Raw genomic sequence first — 19,830 nt, 5'->3', positions numbered from 1 at the left:
GACGCAGGCTTCGCTTGGTGTAACTAAGAAGGAAAAAGGGGCTGAAAATGTCCCAATCTTTCTCAAGATTGATGATCAGAAGCTAGTCATTGGAACCCTTTCCATAGATAAATGTGCTCAAATTCACTATGATCTTGTATTTGATAAGGAATTTGAGTTGTCACATGGCTCCAAGAATGCTAGTGTGTTTTTTATCGGTTATAAGAAAGTTATTGTGGGCGATGAATATCCTTTCTATTTCCATTATAGTCTAACATTCTCTTAATTTGCATCAAGATTGTTCCAAAATTGCAGTCTTTAACTCAATTTTTCATTGACAGCACGTCTGAAGATGGTTTTGATGGTACTTTTGTCATTGCCCTTTTCTTATAGAATCTACTATAGGAAATAGTGCATCTGAGTTATTATTTACGCTTTTTTTTTTCTTACAGATTCTAGCTCTCCAGATGGTTATGAGATTGTTGAAAAAGCACATGGTATGCAATTCTTCAAAATTTTAAATAGTATTTCACTTATTATATTGTAGTGTGTAGTGCATTTTTTGTGTTAAATGGGCCTTACTAAACAAGCGCAGCCTATGCTATCCAATTTCATGAACCCCCTCATTCTTATCATCTCATTGGCTGGGATGGCTTGGTTGATCTGTTGATGGATCTCAAACAAAATTGGTTTGGTCTTATAGCTGACTTGGTTAAGTGCAATGAAAATGGCAAAAAATTGCCTCATTGGTAATGATGTTGATTCTAATATTGGAGACAATGAGCATGTCCCGAGTCACCTAAGAGGATGAAGGCAACGAAAAAAATGGGAAGAGGTGGTAGGTTTTACATAAATTCCATTTAACATTTGCATATTGCTAAAAAATTACATCATCATCGATGACTCTAAAACTAGAATTGGAGATGATGGGCATGTGCTCAAGCACTTACGAAATCCAACAAAGTGAGAATGGTATAGAATGGATGTAAATTTATGTGAAGCTAGGTGTGAAAAGGTGCCGACAAGACAAACTAATTTCATTAACTAAAATACTTTGATGCATCTGAAGTTGAAACATTTCAGTCTGGCCAAACTCGACCAATTCCGGACTCTGATTGAGTGAGTTCAATAAGTAGATATAGTTTCAATTCTAGTTTGAATCAAACTCTTCTCATTATTTTGAGCAATTGTTTCATTTCTTATTAGAATCAATCAAAATTTAGAGGGTAGATTGACAATATTTTATACTCAATCCTCTATGACTTTCATGTTTACAATTTTAGTGAAGTTTAATTTAGTGAGATAGTTTACTACTTAAATTGATAGTGTGAAAATTGAATTCCAGAAGTTTTGGCCTCATCTCATTTATTATGGCATAACTTTATCTTTTTTAATTAGAATCATATGATCTTTGTCTTAATAGATTCCTAAATCAATCATCTGCAACGTTTATGCTCTTAGATCAATTTTGCATCTACAAAATTGTGGGCTCCGAAAATTTGCGCCCGGCCTCTCCGTGGACCCTTTCTTCTTTTTTGAGTCGTCGAGGATGTTGGAGAAATTTTGTCATCCTTAATAGATTGCATATTTTGTGATCGAGCATGGCGTGTAAAATGATATATTGTCCTGAAGGTCAAAAATATCATTTTTTATAGACTAAATAACAAAATTTATAAGTTTAATTTTAATAGAGATTTTACCCCATTCCATATTTGGTTAAATGGGATTTATTTATTTTGGGGTACAGATGCCTCATGCTCCTATGGCTAATTACATCTCAAGCATTTGGTGCTTGAGAAAAATTTTAATTGAACTAGTGGTTTCATTTCTTTTGAGAATCATCAAAATATTGGTTAAAGGCTTTCATTTTAAAATTCACAAAATTCTTATTTAAATTTCTTTTTTTGTCTTTAGGAATTTCAAAGGAAGAGGGGGGGATCAATTTTGATTGGAGTTATTGGAATGAGAGACAAGGGGAGTAGGAGTACTTGATGAGGGAAAACTCAGAGGTACTCAAAACTATCATATATTGGACTTTATTTTAGAATCCAAATTTTGTTTATGTTGATCATTTTGATTTAGAATGTTGGGGCTTATTGATGAGGACATCGAACGATATCGACGAGTCTATCAGCGTAGGAATCGTAGATCGATGGCTACGATTTACAGTCTTTATTTTTGATGCATTTATGTATTGTAGTTTATTTACTAATTATGATTATACCCTTTCTTTTGAGTTTGTTTGAGTTGTAGCCCAAGCCGCATTTGAGTCATTGTTATTTTATTTTCTAGGCTTATATATTATGGCCTCTTCTATTATAATGAGATGATGATTATGAATGAAAAATTTCAAATTTTCTTGCTTGATCTTTTTGTGAGTTCTTGAGAGGAGAAATCCTAAGAGAGGGCCTTGCAACACCCGTCAACCGTCGGTGGATTTCGGGACTCACGGTTAGTACTTAGTATTTCCCTCTTCTTCCTTTCTTGGGTACCACCACTAACCACCTAGCCCAAGCCCTTGGCCGCAAACTTGAAGCCTCCAAACCCGCCCCTTTCTCTCCCTAACCCTCCACCCTTGCCACCTACCTAAGCCGCCGGCCTCCCCTCATCCACCCACCGCCAGTTTCCCCAAGCCCCCTCACCGCCGGCCTCCCCTAGCCTTCACTAGTCGCCGGCCCCTCCCTACCATTACCCATGAATTTTGAATTTCAAAATTCAAATCAATCTTAATTACTATCCTAATTTATTCCACTATTAATTTGGAAAGTTACCTCATTTGAATTCAAATTATATTTGAATTTTAAAATTTTCCCTATTAACCAACTTAAATTAGGAAACCTCTCAATTACATTAAATCTGAAATCAATTTCAGATTTAATGACAATCCCTAATTTCCCTTAATTCATATTAAATATTCCCCTTAATTCCCTCCCAAACCGCCGGCCCCATTATAGCTCAAATTGGGATAATTTTGAAATTCAAATTAATCCCTCCCCTTTCTTAGTAAAATCTAAATTTAACTTCAGATTTTCTAAACCCCTCCTTCCACCTCACTAGACCTAACCCTAGCCGCCTCCTCCCTTTTCCTTCTCCGTCCCAATTCCCCAAACCGCCGACCCCACTGTTCTCCTTCTCCTTTCCCACCGCCGGTTCCATTCAAGGCCACGAAGAATTAAGAAGCTCCTCCTAGTCCATGGATGGCAGATCCTGAAGTAGATCTCGGGTTCGTATATGATAACCAAGGAAGGACGAACATTCCTCAATCTACCTTCTTCGATTTGAATTTGAACGTCGACAACTCCGTGGAAGGCCACATTGACCGCATCAGCTTCACGTTGGCACCGGAAATTGAGGAGCACCTCCTAATCAGATCGTGGTTGATTGCGGGACGCCCACCAATCCATCCGTCGTCGCCTCGCCGGCAACCTTTCCATCAATGAAGATCTTAGGCTTCTTCTTCTTGGTGGTAATCTCTTTTCTAGTGTGGAGTATCTTCTTCCGCTAACTGCACGAGTGAATGAGTGAGAAGGTCCTCAATGTGAAACCTCTCATTATTAAATTGTGGATTTTTATTATGCTCTCATAAAAGTTACTCGTCTTTGGAGTTTGATTGAATTATCTTGTTAATATGATGTGCACTTTTTTGCCTAAGAAAGTTGAAAACTCCGAATTCATAGAATTTTTCTTTGTTGTGAATGATAACTTTATATTGGAAAGCTTTTAACAACAACTCTTCTTAATTTCTCATTAACTCCTGGTAGTTTCACATCATCTTGGTATCAGAGCATGATAGACATGCATAACATGTGCTAAAAGTCATCCTAGGGGTTTGTCTAACCATGATCTTTATTATTGCATGCATATCATCATTTAAAATATTTTAATTCTCTGTATGCTTGCTGTCCACGCATTTTCTGCACTCATTTAGTGAACATTAGGCTAGTTTCTTAAGTGTTTAGGTGTTGTCCTCAAGCTAGCAACCTTCTTAATTGCCTAGATCACTTAAGTCTCTCTTATAGCTTGCTGTCCAGTAATTTCCTGCACCATATAACGAGTCATAATGGTGTTTTCTGCTTGTAGAGTGCTGTCCCTTGCACCCAATCTTCAATAGGTATCACTTAGCGCTTCTCAATGGACCCGATAGGGCTTCAAAAGAAGTTAAATGACCTAGTTAACCTAATGGGCTCTATAACTAAAACTATGAAGAAGAAGTATGTTGACTCTCCCCACTCTAGGTATATGCCCCAGTCGGTCAATCATCTTAGTCGGAAGATTACCCACTCTGCTTATCAACCTAGTCCTGAGCCCAAACCGCAATAACCTCACTTAGAGTCACATAACCGTCTGCCCACCTTTGATGGTTCCTTGGATATTTACTACTTTAAGGAATGAGTTAGACAATTAGAAAACTATTTTGAATCTCGTGATATACTTGAGTCCCACCGTGTGAGAATTGCTAAGTCTTGTCTGAATGGTCGTGCTAGTCAATTTTGCTTGAGGTTGGAAGATCGTAAAGAGTCTCGTGGAGAATACCCTACTTACGATTGGAAAGACATGAGACGAGAACTTAGATTAAAATATATTCCTCCTACTTGTGGCTAACCATCTAATTTTAAGATTAGGTCACCCCTGTTCATCAAACTTTATGGTACAATATTCTCAAGAACCCTACACGTGAGAGTCAGTCCTACTCACCTTTTACACTCCAATATGATATCGTGACTCCTAGTCCTCACCAAGTGGTAGTTACTCAATTCCCTACCTCTGTGGTTACCCCTAAACCTAACCGACATACCACTCTCACTCACGTTGTGGCCCAAACACCTAGTGATTTTCATCTGGAACACCACCCTGCCTCTTTTGTTAGGAAAATCCGTGGACATCACTGTGGTCGAGATCACCCATCCCTTAGTAACATCATGGTTGCTGCCCCACCCTGTAGGTCTTCACCTAGCCTTGATGCTCGACCCTCTAATGGGTCTTCTGTCGGATCGGTACCATATAACTCCCCACTTGGGCCGACTCCTAGCCATCCCTGTCCACCTTGTCTGAGCATGCATCTCCCCACTTGGGCCGACTCCTAGCCATCCCTATCCACCTTGTCTGAGCACGCATCCTCTCTGCGTAGTGGATCCTGATTTACGTCACCTCGTGAGTGTCTTTATCACATTTCAATCTAATGAGAATTTTGAAGCTACCCAACCTTTGACCTCCCCAGTCTTTGACCCTGCGAGTGTAGTTTTAACAAAAAATTGCAGTACAAAGAAAAAGTCCCCCAACCCTGAAACTGAGCTTCCATTTCATAGATAATAATGATATCACTGATAATGATGATTTCGTTGAGGATGAAACTGAAGTGATTGAATTAGACTCCATGCATAACTTAAACCATGAGTTAGGAGATTTAGAATCTTTAAACATTGAGGGGTAGTGCCTCGAATTTAAGCCTAACGGAGTGCAAGAGACTTATAAATTACACCTCAAATAAGACATAGATAGCCCGACCTTTGGATTTATTGCTCTAACTGTTAGGGTTGAGATACTAAAGTATTTTCTATTAAATTGGTATCAAAACAAGTTTTTAGATCATCGGAGGTTGATTTTTTTGAACTTTTAGCGGCAAATTTTTTTTTTCATCAGGGGCTGATTTTTTTTTTAAATTTCAGTGACGAAAAAATAATGAGACCATCGGGGGATGATTTTTTTTTAAATTTCAGCGGCGAAAAAATAATGAGATCATCAGGGGTTGATTTATTTGAAATTTCATTCGGGGCTAATTTGTTTGAAAATTCAGCCGCGTAAAAATAATGAGAACATCGGAGGCTGTTTTTTTAAATTTCATCGGGGGCTGATTTTTTTTTTTTAAATTTCAACGGCATAAAAATCAGTCCCCAATGGTGTAATTCATCTAGAGGAAGAAATCCTTGCTGATTTTTGGATCAAAATCCTGAAATTTTGATGGCGGTCAAGAAGGTAGATGCTTTGGAAGAGTGTTTTGAATGAGAGATAAGCCAAATAAAAGCCATGGTGGAGGATCGAATTTCATCCGTAGAAGACAAAGTTTCCGATCTTCATTTAATGGTGAAGAAGTTATTGTAAAATCAAATCGAAACAGCGACATTGGAGGCAAATGGACCAATGAGGAGAACTACGAATTCTGATTTTCGTAGGAGGGAAGACGATGTAGAATCATTGAGGAGAAAGGAGGAAGGTATGCAGAAAGCCGTGGAAATTGGGAACAAGGAGTAAGGGGTGCTGGTTGGGAGAAAAACGAGGGAAATTATGATAGGAGTGGTGTTAATTTTGGAGAAAGGAGGGAAGAAAGTGAAGAGGAGTTTGAAGATGAACATGTAAGGGAAGATCGGGAGACGTGGGGAGAGCAAAGCACTTGGGAGAAGAGAAAATATGGAGGAATACGGGGAAACAGGGGAGAGCCAAAGATGAGGAAGCTGAAAATGCCAAATTTTGAAGGGGAGGATGCTTATGGATTGATCTACAAGGTGAAGAGGTACTTCTCCATCAATGGATTAACGAATGAGGAGAAATAAACAGCTGCAGACCTATGTTTGAAGGGGAAGGCGTTGTCATGGTTCCAGTGGAGGGACCAAAGGAGACCTATACGGAGCTAGAGAGCATTCAAGCACTGTTTATTAGAAAGTTTCCAAACTGACAGGGTAGGGGAATTTTATGAGCAGTTTTTTGCACTAGTGTAGGACGGATCAGTGGCGGTTCGAGCACCTCGCTAGTCGAGTGGATCGATTATCAAAGACTGCATTGGAGGGAAACTTTATAAAGGGGCTCAAGGTAGAGATCAAAGCGGTTGTGATAGTCATGATGCCTCGTGACTTGGGAGAGGCCATAAAGTTGGCATAGCTGGTGAAAAATCAGAAGAATTTAGAGAAGGGAACCAGAAGCAGCAGCTCAGGAGGCACATACAGGATGACGACCACCCACTTAACACCCAAGGGTCTTGCAACATAAGGATTTCGTGAGACTACTAGAGAGAAGACAATAGGATGGAGCGGGGGAAATTTCAAGAGGCTGACGGAGAAGGAGATGCAGGAGAAGAGGGCGGTTGTGTTTCAAGTATGATGAGAGGTATACTCCAGGGCATAGGTGTAGGGATCGAACTCTTCAGGTTCTCACCATCTGTGATGACGGGGAAACTGAGGAGGGAGGGGAGGGGGAAGTATAGGAGGAGATAGAGGAGAAAATGCATTTGGATCTGGTAGAGGTTTCCCTGAACTTGGTGGTAGGATTCACCATAAATCATACCATAAAGGTGAAAGGGGAAATAGGGTACAGGGAGGTGGTTGTTTTGATTGCAGTGGAGTTATCCACAATTTCATTTCCATTTTGATCGTCAACCAACTGGGAGTGAAATTGGTGGACACCGGTTGTTATGGGGTGATGATGGGTATAGGAAAGGTGAAAGGCTAGGGGATCTGAAGAGGAGTGATGTTGACCATCCAGGGGATTTAGGTGAGGGAGAAATTTTTCCCATTGGAGTTAGGAATTACATATGTCATCTTTGGGATGAAGTGGCTGTAGACATTGGGGAACACCAAGGTCAATTGGGGAGCACTCACGATGGAGTTGAGGGTGGATGGAAGAAAGGTGGTGATCAGGGGAGATGCAAGGCTATCCAAAGCCATGGTGTCACTCAAAACTATGTTGCGAAATATCTAAGAGGCAGGGGAAGGTTATTTGGAGCTGCACAGATTGTAGGGAGTTAGATTGGAGGAGGGAGGAGGCATACCTCTCTCCATACAATCGTTGATCCAGCAATTCTAGGTTTTTCAACTGCCTCAGGGATTACCTGCACCGAGGGAGCATGAGCATGCTATCACCTTGAGGGAAGGTGTGTCACCCTTCAGCGTCAAACGCTACAGATATCCTCAATTTCAGAAGGATGAGATTGAGAAGTTAATTAGAGAAATGTTGAAGGTAGGAATTTTCAAAACTACTATCAGTCCTTTTTCTAGTCCAGTGTTACTAGTGAAAAAAAAAAGATGATAGCTGGAGGTTTTGTGTGAATTACATGGCGATCAATAAGAAAACTGTGCCAGACAAGTTTCATATACCATTGATTGATGAACTGTTGGATGAATTAAGTGGAGCAGTAATGTTCACCAAGATAGGTCTGAAATCAGGATATCATCAGATAAGAATGCCGAAGGAAGATGTGCCAAAAACTGCCTTTAGGACTCACGAGGGGCATTATGAGTTCCTGGTGATGCCTTTTGGCCTCACTAATGCTCCAGTCACATTTGAGTCACTCATGAACAAGGTCTTCAGGCCCTATCTTAGGTGATTTGTTTTGATGTTCTTTGATGACATCCTAGTTTATAGCAGGACAGAGGAACATTGGGAGCACTTGAGGGTGTTAGGAGTATTGCAAGAACATTAGCTGAAGGCCAACCTGAAGAAGTGCTGTTTAACCCTAACAAGTGTGGAGTATTTGGGCTATATTGTGTTCAAAGAAGGGATGGTAGCAGATCAGTCAAAATTTGAGGCTATGTTGAGATGACCATTACCAAAGAATCTGAGGGAGCTGAGAGGATTCTTAAGGCTGACGGGATACTACAAGAGATTCATGAAAGGGTACAACACCATAACAGGGCCACTAACAGAGCAGTTGAAGAAGGATATTAAATTAGTAGGTATATGTAAATTATTTTAAATAGAATACTATTAATGAATCAATAATACTTTATGTTTAATAATGGTCTCTACAATTGAATATTTATTTATAAATTTGAATAATAATAGTAATTATTGATTAAAAAATATTTTATTAATTAATAAATTTATCTCATCGGTTAGGATCATTACTCAAAATATATCAAAGTTGACTTGATTTGAACTTGTCTGAAGTCACCTTATGTTGCTTTGACCGTGTTCTTTGTCATGTTTCTTTGGTAAGCTATTGGTTGCAACCAAATTTAAATCAAGTCTATCCTGAACTTAACTAGATCTTATATGTTCATCTTAACAAAATTATGATTGACTGAGGAAGCTGTAGTTAATCTTCATATTCGTCTTTGCCTTTTTTTGTGCACTTTACCCCCCCTACCCCCCTTTATAAGCTGTGCCATAATCCAAAGGCGATTCTCTGTTTCTTAGTTGATAATGTAAAAATAATTTTTGATAAATGTGATACATATTTATATCTGTCCTGCAAACGCGCCTCCATTGTTGTTTGATGCTTCCTAAAGGATTCATTCTGTACTGTCCAATTATAAATTTTTATTTATATTTAATTAATATTCACTAATTCGATGATGGTGTCCTCGTTGGTTTGATTTATTGATATTATTTTTTTAAGCTTACAGTTTCAAGATTTAGCTCAAGTTTCTTAATTTTCTCTCCTTATAATTTGAATATAGTTTCATTAATTGTGCGCTTCTTATTTTGTTTTAGTTTATATTTTTAAATGCTAAAATTACTTTCTTTCCATATCCAGTGACACTATTTAGTCATATTTTCATGTAAGGTATTCAAACTTATCTGCTATTTTTTTTTTTTCTAATTAATTCCAAGGCAAGCCTTCTAAGAACAAGCAGGACAAATCAAATGCTGAGAAAGCTACTGCGGGTAAGAAAGAGTATGTCAAAGTTAATATAAACGCGACGGATAAATATCTTGACGATGATAGTGATGAGGATGAGGATGAGGATGAGGATGAGGATGACGATGATTCTGAAGAAGATTCTAATAAAACTGAGGTTGCTGTCCCTTTTCTGCTTCTGCTACTACTGAATGATATTTCTCCCATTTCCTTGTGTTACATGTGGTCTTTTTCAGTTCTCTTTACCCTTTGTGGGTATATTTTGGTCGAATATCCAATTCAAACCTTAATTTTGGATTGTTTTATAATTCTTGTTACTAGCGACCGTTTCCAGTTGACATTATAAATATCATGGATGGTCTTCTTTTTCACAGGACATTGTCGACTCATCAGGAGATAGTTCAGAAGAAGAAAGGGATGATAGCTCTGAGGACGAGAGTACTCCAGAGATGGTATTTGTTGCGTCAAATATTTGGATTTCTTTTGTTGCTAAAACTACTAATTTTTGGTTGATGTTTCTTTAGGTTGTAGTTGACAAGAGAAGGAAATTTGATTCTGCTTCAAAATCTCCTATTCGTGAAAAAAAGGCTAAAGTTGTGACTCCAGTTGAAAACAATAAAATAGGTTTTTTTTCTTCTGAAACTCTTCTCATCTAAAATGAGATTTCTATCGTATGTCAGGTTTTTAATGGATAAAACCTCCATGCAGGCGGCGATGGAAAGAAAGCACACGTTCATGTGGCAACTCCCCACCCAGCTAAGCAAGGTGGGAAGCCTCAGCAGTCTTCAAAATCTAGCGGATCAGCAACTTTCAAATCCCGCAACAGGTCTTCTTCTATTGCCTTTATATTGTTAGTATCCTATGTTGCACCGATACGGATACGACGATACGGATATAACAGGATACAGATACGGGACATGTCAATTCTTAAAAATATAGGATACGGGTACGGCGCGAACATGACATTATAATTTATAAATCATACATAAAAATTAAGAAAATAATCAAAACAAAATATTTGAAATTACAAAAAAAAAAATGAAAGTAACATCATTTGTAGCCTTGTAGCTTATAATATCAAAATAAAAATAAGCATTAAATGTCTAGTACAACAACAAAAGCATAAACATAAATTATCTAGTACATGAAGTTTCAACTATTCAATAGAAGGAATGCTATAATTATCTTCTTTAGTGGTTTGTCTTTGAACTTCTATTTCATTTTCAATAAATATCATATTTTCTAATATAGGGCCATCAACTGAAAGATTAGCAATTTCTAATATTCACATATCATCAAGAGACTCAAATCCATCTCGAAAATGAGAGAACCTCGCTCGTTAGGTCTTTTTTTTGGATTTTTTTTTTCAACGGACATGCGTATCGGATGTGTCCTTTTAAAATTAAATAGTATTTTAATTGGATACGGCAAAGCAGTATCCGACACGTATCGGTGCCGTATCAAAGACGTATCCGTATATCAATGTATCGCATACAACACACCTTCATAAATAGGTGTATCGGTGCAACATAGTTAGTATCCTAAAGGGATTGGAAATTTAAAATTTAATGTATTTTGCTTTCATAATGCGCTTGTAGGACTTTCAATTCTGAGAATGCTTTTCAAGCACACAGGAAATCCAAGCATGTTTGTGCAGCCAAATGAATAATCGGCGAATAAATTCTCACCTTTTTGTTTTTTCTGATTCTCGGATTATAGACCTTGATGCTTTTTGGCTGTGAGAGGAAACCGTTTTTTGTGGTGATGAAGCATTTACTTCAGGATGTCATGGCTGGGAATGCTTGGGATTTTTAGGTTTTATATAGTTTCTATGGTTTTGGTCTGGCTTTGGCCCTTTGATAATTGATTTGGTTTTATTTTGTGAAAATGATACTAAATTCATCATTTGATTGGTTATACTTAGAAGGCGCATTTGATTTTGAACTCCTATAGCTCCCTTACAATACTGTCACACATGTTTATTGGCTTTTGCTTTTTCAAAATGATATCAGATCCCATTTGATTCGGTGTTCCATAAATTAAGGTTTCATTTGGGACAGCTTTCTTATTGCTTTCTAAAACGGTTTTTTAGTATAAAAGTTTTTTTATACTAGAAAGCGGCTTTTAGAAAGCAGCAAAAAAAATTGTCCCAAACGAAATCTAAAATTAATTTTGAGCTCCCGAATCCCTTCCCTCGATATTTGTCTTAATTATATTGATTTGATTTTGAATACAAAATGAGTGACAATTTAGAAGAGCCTTTTAACTTGTTTGCATTGATTTTGAGTTGAATTTTATTCAAGTTTGGTCCAATCATTTTATCTGAGACTTATATATATCACAAACAACTACATCATCAATGCCCTCAGCAGTATATAATAAACTAATTACCTCCCCTGCAGTGCTTTCATCTCACTAAGGTTGTGTGGGACGGCTTTCTTATTGCTTTTTAAAATAGCATTCTAGTATAAAAAATTTAATTTTTATAGTACGAAAGATGTCCCAAATGGAACCTAACTAAAATATTAGATTGAGTTTGGAAGATGGAATCAAATATTAGATCATAAGGACATATTTCATAGAATTGAAGTCTGTTCGATAGGAAATCTAATTTCCTTCATAAATCAATAATCGATTTTGAGGATTAGAAATTCTTCCATTGGCCACCAATATTAATTTGATTGTTCATATTGAGAAATTAAGGACATTGCAGGGTTGCAGCTGTTACTGACCTTAACCATTTAAAGAAGAATACTGCCACTTTTTTTTGACAGTTGATACAATTAATGCAAACTTACACACTTCACATTCCTTCGAATCTAAGATCTATTAGTTCCTAGTTAAAGTTCTCACTCAATAGATCAAAATAAGCTAAATATACCCAACTTTTTTTAGATCATGTTTAGTTAACCATTTATTACTTATTTATCGTGTTTAGCTAATTTTTTTTCCCCTAAGAACATTAGGTGGTTCATGTTGGAGAGTTCTTTTGTTTTTGAACTTTTTTTTCAAACATTTATGATGTTCAAATTATAAATATTCTTTATATACAATTCTCAAGCCATTAGCATTTGAGATATAGCGACATTGTGGGGGTAGTTTGGTGTTGGTGAGCAATTAGTAGCTTTGGGGAGATTTATAGCGGTCCATGAATGAATGTTATATATATACATAAGATTTGAACCCAAAAACACTTAGCTATGTTATATATATATATATATATGTTTTTAATAAGCTCTTTGCTAAAAATGCCTAATTTATTGTTAAGCATTTTACGAATGTTCAGTAACATACAATAGTTAATGTTAATGACAATTTTGAACAATTTGTACATCTTAATTGCATATATTACCAGAAATGTAATATATTATTGCACCTTAACATCACATCATTTCTAATAATTTAATACTATGAAAATGTTCAATTTCCTCTTCCAACAAATTTTGATAGCTATAAGAATTTTTATACAAATAAATACATCATTGAAATATAAAAATAATATTTTTATTAGATTTGAGCCTCTTGATTAGATCATGACATTGATTGATAGAAAAAAAAAAAAGCTTTGATGAGAAGAGATTGAGAGAGGATTGCTTGGGCCTTGGATAGGAAGGATTATAGTTTTCAAATATGCTTCTTGATTAAACAATGAGCATTCAAGAAGAGATCCATACTTTTCAACAACTATAATATTTAGGCTTCATTTGAGAAAATTTTTTTGATGCTTTCTTAATCAACTTCTATATAAAAATTTCTTGAATTAGAAAATTTTATACTATAAACATGCTTTATAAAACAGTAAGAAAGTTTGTTTCAAACAAAGCCTTAAAAGATCTCACAAACTTCTCCTCAAAGTAAAAGAGATAGAAGAGATTTGATCATTCTTCATTTCTCCCTATAATTTTGAGAGTTTTGTTACAAGTAATACAAATAATTATAATTTGATTAGTTATATGTTAATTAGCTCCTCACAAGTTTTTCTTTCGCTCGCAAAAATGAGAATAATCTTACCGACCAAGAATCATGATCAAAATTTGTTTATTTTATTGTTTCACCTCTTTTTTCACTTGGCCGACCTAACTATGGTTTCTTATTAAAGGGCATTGCACCTCCTAGTTAAGCTTATCAAATGTGCTTTTATAGTTATGAAATCAATTAAGTTGTATTTTCTATTATTTTTATAAAATTAAGGTTATCTTTGAGACAACTTTCATAATATTTTTGAAAACAGTTTTTCGTACAAAAATTTTAAATTCAAGAATTTTTTGTTATAAAAAACTGTTTTAAAACAAAAGAAAAAAAACCGTCCCATACGAAGTCTAAATTTGATGATCACTATGTCGAGCAATGTTATGGCCTAATTTATCTATTTCCTAATAGTTCGATTGGAATTTTTATTTTTGTTTGAGTTTTGATTGGCTGGTCTTACCTCCATAAAATATGCAGTTATATTATTACACTCTTTGATAAGAATCAATTAATTTTATTTGTAATATAAAATAATTCTTAAAAAATATGTGAATTCGTAGCTCATGATGCGAGATATATGAATATTCTTGCAACAAAAATTTTCTCTAGATAAAGATAAATCTCTATTAAAAATTGAGATGTATTATTGAATATGGAAAAAAGGTAATTAATCTTTTTTTTTTAATGAAGATTTATTTTTATCATAAATTAATAAATTTTAAAATGAAAAAAAATACTTTTAGATCAACTAATTAATTAAGATTAACTTTCAATCTGATTTTTTGATAATTTTTATCATTAATTTTCAAATTAGCACCGCTTGAAAATTATCTGCCTTCCGGCTTTAATCCTTCTTTTCTTCCTCCGTGCACGGCGTCCACCCAAAGCCCTCTAGTCTCAACCAGCTTCTGGCCCTCAAGGTCCCCCATATCAAGAAAGGAAAACCCTACATTTCCCCCCTCAATCCGATCCGTTCCAATGGCGGCAATGGCAGCAACCACGGCTTCTCTCACCGCGTCAAAACTCCTCCGCTTCCCATCCACTTCACTCGCCTCGGCAGCTCGCTTTCAATCCCTGACCCTCCCAAGACGCCTCCTTTCCCTTTCCAAGCCCCTCCGATCTGGCCGGGGCCTTCGTTTCATCGCATCTGCCTCCCCATCCATCGCCACCGCTTCCATCTCCGTCGGCGACAAGCTACCTGATGCTACCCTGTCGTACCTGGACTCCGAAGACAAGGTTCAGACTGTCTCCATTTCCGACCTCACCAAGGGAAAAAAAGCTGTTTTGTTCGCCGTTCCGGGAGCCTTCACGCCAACTTGTTCACTGAAGCATGTCCCTGGCTTTGTCGAGAAGGCCGGGGAGCTGCGCGCCAAGGGCGTGGACACCATCGCTTGTGTCTCTGTCAACGATGCCTTTGTGATGAAGGCTTGGAAGGAGAATCTTAAGATTGGTGACGAGGTGCTGCTCCTATCTGATGGCAACGGGGAGTTTACTCGGGCCCTCGGTGTCGAACTTGATCTCAGGGACAAACCAGTTGGACTTGGCGTTAGGTCAAGGCGCTATTCCTTGCTGGCGGAGGATGGGGTGGTTAAGCTGCTAAACCTGGAAGAAGGTGGTGCTTTTACTATTAGCAGCGCGGATGACATTCTCAATGCCCTCTGAGTGTTTTTCTTCCTTTCTCTGCTTCATTAGCCCTGGCTAGATCACGCTTCTTGAGTAAGGATATGTTCGAAAACAGATGAATTTGCCTTTGGATTTGGGTTTCATCCTTTGATCCATCCATCTGTTGCATGCTTACAATATGTTCGTTTGAATTCCCTATAGGTTTTGAAAGAACTAATCCCAACAAAACTTGCTCTTTTTATTTGATAATGCCCTTAATTAAGTTTTTTTCTTGATGAGCCATGCCTGGTGGCCTTTAGTTATTAAATTTCGTTTAATCTTGGTGATGCTTTCCATTTTCTTTTTGGTCATAGTTACTTGCTTTCTTAAGATTTGTATCGGGTAGTAATATAAATACTCTTTTCAAGATAGGTGTGTTAAAATTCAATTTCACCGCTATCATTATTGTCATTCTTATTCGGACTATTTGATTTATTTCTTCTTAAAACAGCTTTTTGGTACTAGAAAGCTGCTTCCAAGAAGTCCCAAATGAAGCCTTAGGCTTAATGAACTTAATGCATGCTCCTACGTTTTCATTCCTGTGGTTTGTGCTCTTGCAAAACTTTTTTTGCCCAACTTCTAAAGATTTTAACTTTGTTTAAACTTTTTTTGTATTATACAGTCGTTGATCATTTTATATCATTACAATCATTTAACTTTTGTTTTTAGAAATCCATGGTATCACCATTTTGATTTATGTGAGAAATATGAGAACAAAGCATTGTTTTTAATACCTGTGGGCTCCGAAAAATTCCAATTTTTAGGATGTGTGATCCCGGGAGAATTTTTAGAAGGCAGATTGGGTTTTATAGATAAGACACTACCCAGAGATTTCGTCCTCATTTAGTGAGGACTTTTTTGATCTGAGTTCTGGTTTCCTATAGGCGCAAGCCCCTATAGTTAATTACCCCTCCCGATAACGAGAGAGAACTTTCGATTAAGGCTAGTCGTTAAGGATGTCACATAGGTTATGAACCTATCGTATAATAGGATGAAGCGTCGTGAGGTGGGACCGGCAGAGGAGATCGCGTCGTTCCGTTTGGGTATGTCGGTGGAATGGTTACAGTCAACAATACCAATGTCCTCTATGGATTCATAATCATGGGAACCATATTTGTAGAGCAGTTTGCCCATTTTTTCTGAGATTTGTGGTGTCTGTATTTCATATCAAACAATACAATTTAATACTGCCAAATGAGACCTAAAGGACCTTAGTAATCTGGTTTGCTATTTTAAAGTATTTCTATGCTCATGTTTACCATATTGGCTCCCTATTTCCAAGGATTGGCTGCTCCTAATAGAAGGCCCCTTAGGATGCCCGCAACCTCATGCTCTAGGTCTCTGCTGGTGGTCTCCCAATAGAGAGATTATTTTGTACATACACCGGACACAGCTTACCGTCCAGAGGCAAATCAGGTGCAACCACGTCATCCAGTACCGAACAGTACTGAGCCGTGGTATCAAGTAGGGGGTGATGTGGCGCATTTTAATTGGGCTCAGGACGACATTTGGTGTCCGCACGTAATAATTCATCCTCCCAATATCAGGACTCTCCCTCATGAATCTTAAATTATCCATCTTTTTTAAACTTGTAGCGTATTTATTTAATATAAAATGGTACAACACAATAATACGAAATTGACTTGGGGAAACTTGGCAATCTGATTAGCTGTTTTATCTCCCTTCCTGCTCATATTCACACTATTTGTTCCTCATTCCCAAAATCTTGAACCTGCAAATGTTTTCAAGGGATAGACCTAATAGCTATAGGGCTGCAATTACAGAATTCTGTTTTTGTAGAATGTTTGATTAAGAGATCTGGCAGCAGTGAGGCCATGGTATGCTAAAAGATGTGAGCAATCATGTTTGGAAATCACTACTAAATCCATTCATTATTTAACTGTCATACTTTTGGTTCAAGGCTCCGAGCATAAGTGATGGTGATATAAGTGCGAGTTAAGATACGAAGGTATTGAGCAAAAGTGTTAAAATTTAGTTCCTGGTGCATTATTTTACTTGCCAAATATGGTATATGGAAATTGCTAGAAGACATGGAATATAACATGTCAGCAACATATTGACAGAAGAATCTTCAATTTTTTGTTTATATTCTGATGAAACTTTGCTAAGTATGCATATTTACTAGCCGTATTGTTGTTTCTTTTACTTCTAAGTTATTTAAATAGCTGAAGTGCATCATCCACTTCAAAGATGACCTGCTTTTGGCTTGCATACTTTCTGCTGAACGGAGGAAATTTGCTAGCAGGAACCTAAACCATGATAATGATTTTCCATATCTGTTAGTTTAGAAGATATTTGATAAGATAATTTCAGGAGTTCTCACTGTATTCTCTGTTCATCTTTTCTATTTTTTGCAATCATTCCTATTTTGTCTCTTCTTCCTACCAGAACATACATGTAGAATCAGGTTGAATGAGATGTGGAGAGTCTAGATGATGCTTAAATCTAACATAAGCTAAAACAAAAAAAAAAGTAATAATAGATTTTCAATTTGTTGAACATACATTATAGAATGCCATTCTTTTTGTCTTCAAACTATTGTGTTGTTTGGCTACAAGTAGGATTTAATATAAGTAAGATTTAATAAATCCTATAAATCTTGATTTAATAAAACCCAACTTGAAAATTTTTTGGCATGACAAGCATTAGATCTACTAATTAAATCATAGAAAGTTGTTTTATTTTGTTTTAATATTGAAAGATTTAATTGATTATCATATTTAATTTGAAACGTAAATCGATACCATGATTTGATGTGAAGCCTAAATTGAGGACAAATTTTGTAATGGGGGTGTTTGGTTGCAAGTATTAGGAGTATAAAGTAAAAGAAATGCATGGGTTGTAATATTTTATTGTTTGATTTGAAATAAATTGTATGCTAAATATTTGTGTAAAGTATTACACCAGAATGCTTATTTACATGAATTTAGAATTCACTCAAATTAGGCTAATTCTAAATGCAAGCAAAACTCACAAATCATGACCTCAGCTTCATCAACAGCAACCACTACTTATTGTTGTTGCACATCACATGCCGCTGCTCACTCGTCGGAGTTGCTTGCCCATCTTATCCTCTCGTTCATTGTCGCAACCCATCCACCACCACCCCAAATGTCACCTCTACCTGCCCTTTGCTGCAAGCTTCAACCCCCATCATCTACCCCTTGCCATCCTTGGCTACGACTCACCATTATTCATCTTATTTTAATGTATTTGAAATATATCATTGTAAAAATAAAAGGCTTTTCAATGCATTTGATTTGCATGCAACAAAACAACTCATGTATTTCTAAAATATATACATTCCAACTACTCTATATTGATAAAATGCATGGTCCCTATATATGATTAGTTTTATTTTTCAAGAATGAGGTTCTTTCAAAACTTATAGACTTTAGCTCTTTGAGGCTAAATTTACGTCTCAATGCTTTTACTTCAACTCCATCAAGATTCGCCTAGATGACAAGACACTTGTGATGTGAAGAGCTTTGGTTGCAATGGGTTCATTCTCATCCTCCAGCATTAGCATCTTATCTAGTTGTTGTCAATGTTCAACAAGGTTGAATTCATTTTGCTGTTATGAGTTAGTTAATCATGTTGCGAAGGTGGCAACATTCCCTTATGTTGTGACCATAATCTTTGTGGATGATGCAAAATTTATTATGGTCATGTATGTGCAACGGAAAATGCTCTGGAGGTGGCTATGCTTAGTAGAATCTTAAAGGGATTATGTGAGAGATTTTGTTGTGATAATATTTCAACATAAAATTACAACATCCCATGATGTCTATGCACGACAAATGGCTCCTATTTATATGTGAGGGCTAAGATCTGTGGAATAAAATAGGCTAAATAGTGTGATTATATAGAAAATGCATTACCTGGACTCAGTGTAACTAGCTGTGTAATCGACTACTAGTTGAGAACTTCTAGGCGAGTTTTGGATTGAGAGTGAATATTGGTGAGTTCTATCAAGTACTCATAGTTACTTGATGAGTACTTACGGAGAGTAGCCTTGTTCTTTGTTTGAATAGCATTGTTCATGAATTCTGGTCGAATTTAGTGGCTCAATACCGAGCATTGAGCAAGTTCTAATGCTCAGGAGACTTTATGAAATCTACCATTTGGTGATTTGAAGCTTATGAGTTCAGAGTTGGAGGCAGTTCAAATCGCTTCACATTCAACAGTTTTTTGAACCTGTTTAAGGCTTAGTTTGGGACGACTTTTTTGTTGCTTCTTAAAGCAGTTTTTAAGTAAAAAATAAAAATTTTTATACTAAAAAACTGCTTTAAGAAGCAACCAAAAAATTGTCTCAAATGAAATCTAAGTTTTTTAGTGAGACTTGATTTAACTGACTCGGGCGACGAGTTGTGCAGATTTATTCACACTCATACCAAAATTTAGTAGGGATATATCATTAAAAGTTATCTTAATCCGGCGCAAATTTTCAGAAATTATAAAAAATTACAATCGGGATCATCCAAATTCTGATTTCAGCAAGCTTATTGTCAAATTGAACATCTCAAAGAGATGAACCTAACGAAACCAAATTCGAGTCCAAATGAGTTCAAATCAAATGACCAAAGCATAGTTGAAAGGTTCAAAGCATAAATTGGAAGACCAAATGA

The 19,830-nt window shown here is 36.6% G+C and overlaps 1 protein-coding gene, 1 long non-coding RNA gene and 1 other non-coding gene across 3 annotated transcripts; all 3 read left to right on the top strand.

Moving 5' to 3' along the window:
• Window positions 1-294: 294 nt before the first annotated feature.
• On the top strand, window positions 295-9,655 carry LOC114579473. Its single transcript, XR_003700474.1, has 3 exons — window positions 295-343; window positions 432-476; window positions 9,523-9,655. It is a non-coding gene; the product is annotated as an uncharacterized LOC114579473 (long non-coding RNA).
• Window position 9,656: 1 nt separating this feature from the next.
• On the top strand, window positions 9,657-10,176 carry LOC110092733. The gene is made up of 3 exons (XR_003700473.1): window positions 9,657-9,707; window positions 9,925-10,002; window positions 10,075-10,176. It is a non-coding gene; the product is annotated as an uncharacterized LOC110092733 (transcript).
• A 4,196-nt stretch (window positions 10,177-14,372) lies between these two features.
• Window positions 14,373-15,424, top strand: LOC110092717 (peroxiredoxin-2E-1, chloroplastic). Its single transcript, XM_020817376.2, has one exon. The coding sequence runs from the start codon at window positions 14,498-14,500 to the stop codon at window positions 15,179-15,181; it is 684 nt and encodes a 227-aa protein (XP_020673035.1). The 5' UTR covers window positions 14,373-14,497; the 3' UTR covers window positions 15,182-15,424.
• Window positions 15,425-19,830: the final 4,406 nt, after the last annotated feature.

Source organism: Dendrobium catenatum, unplaced genomic scaffold (genome assembly GCF_001605985.2).
Source record: "Dendrobium catenatum unplaced genomic scaffold, ASM160598v2 fragScaff_scaffold_412, whole genome shotgun sequence".
Classification (NCBI taxonomy): domain Eukaryota; kingdom Viridiplantae; phylum Streptophyta; class Magnoliopsida; order Asparagales; family Orchidaceae; genus Dendrobium; species Dendrobium catenatum.
This window is presented reverse-complemented; position numbering and strand designations above follow the sequence as displayed.

Bases quoted from the DNA above. Each gene is read 5' to 3' on its own strand.
- LOC110092717 (XM_020817376.2), top strand. From the start codon at position 14,498: ATGGCGGCAATGGCAGCAACCACGGCTTCTCTCACCGCGTCAAAACTC.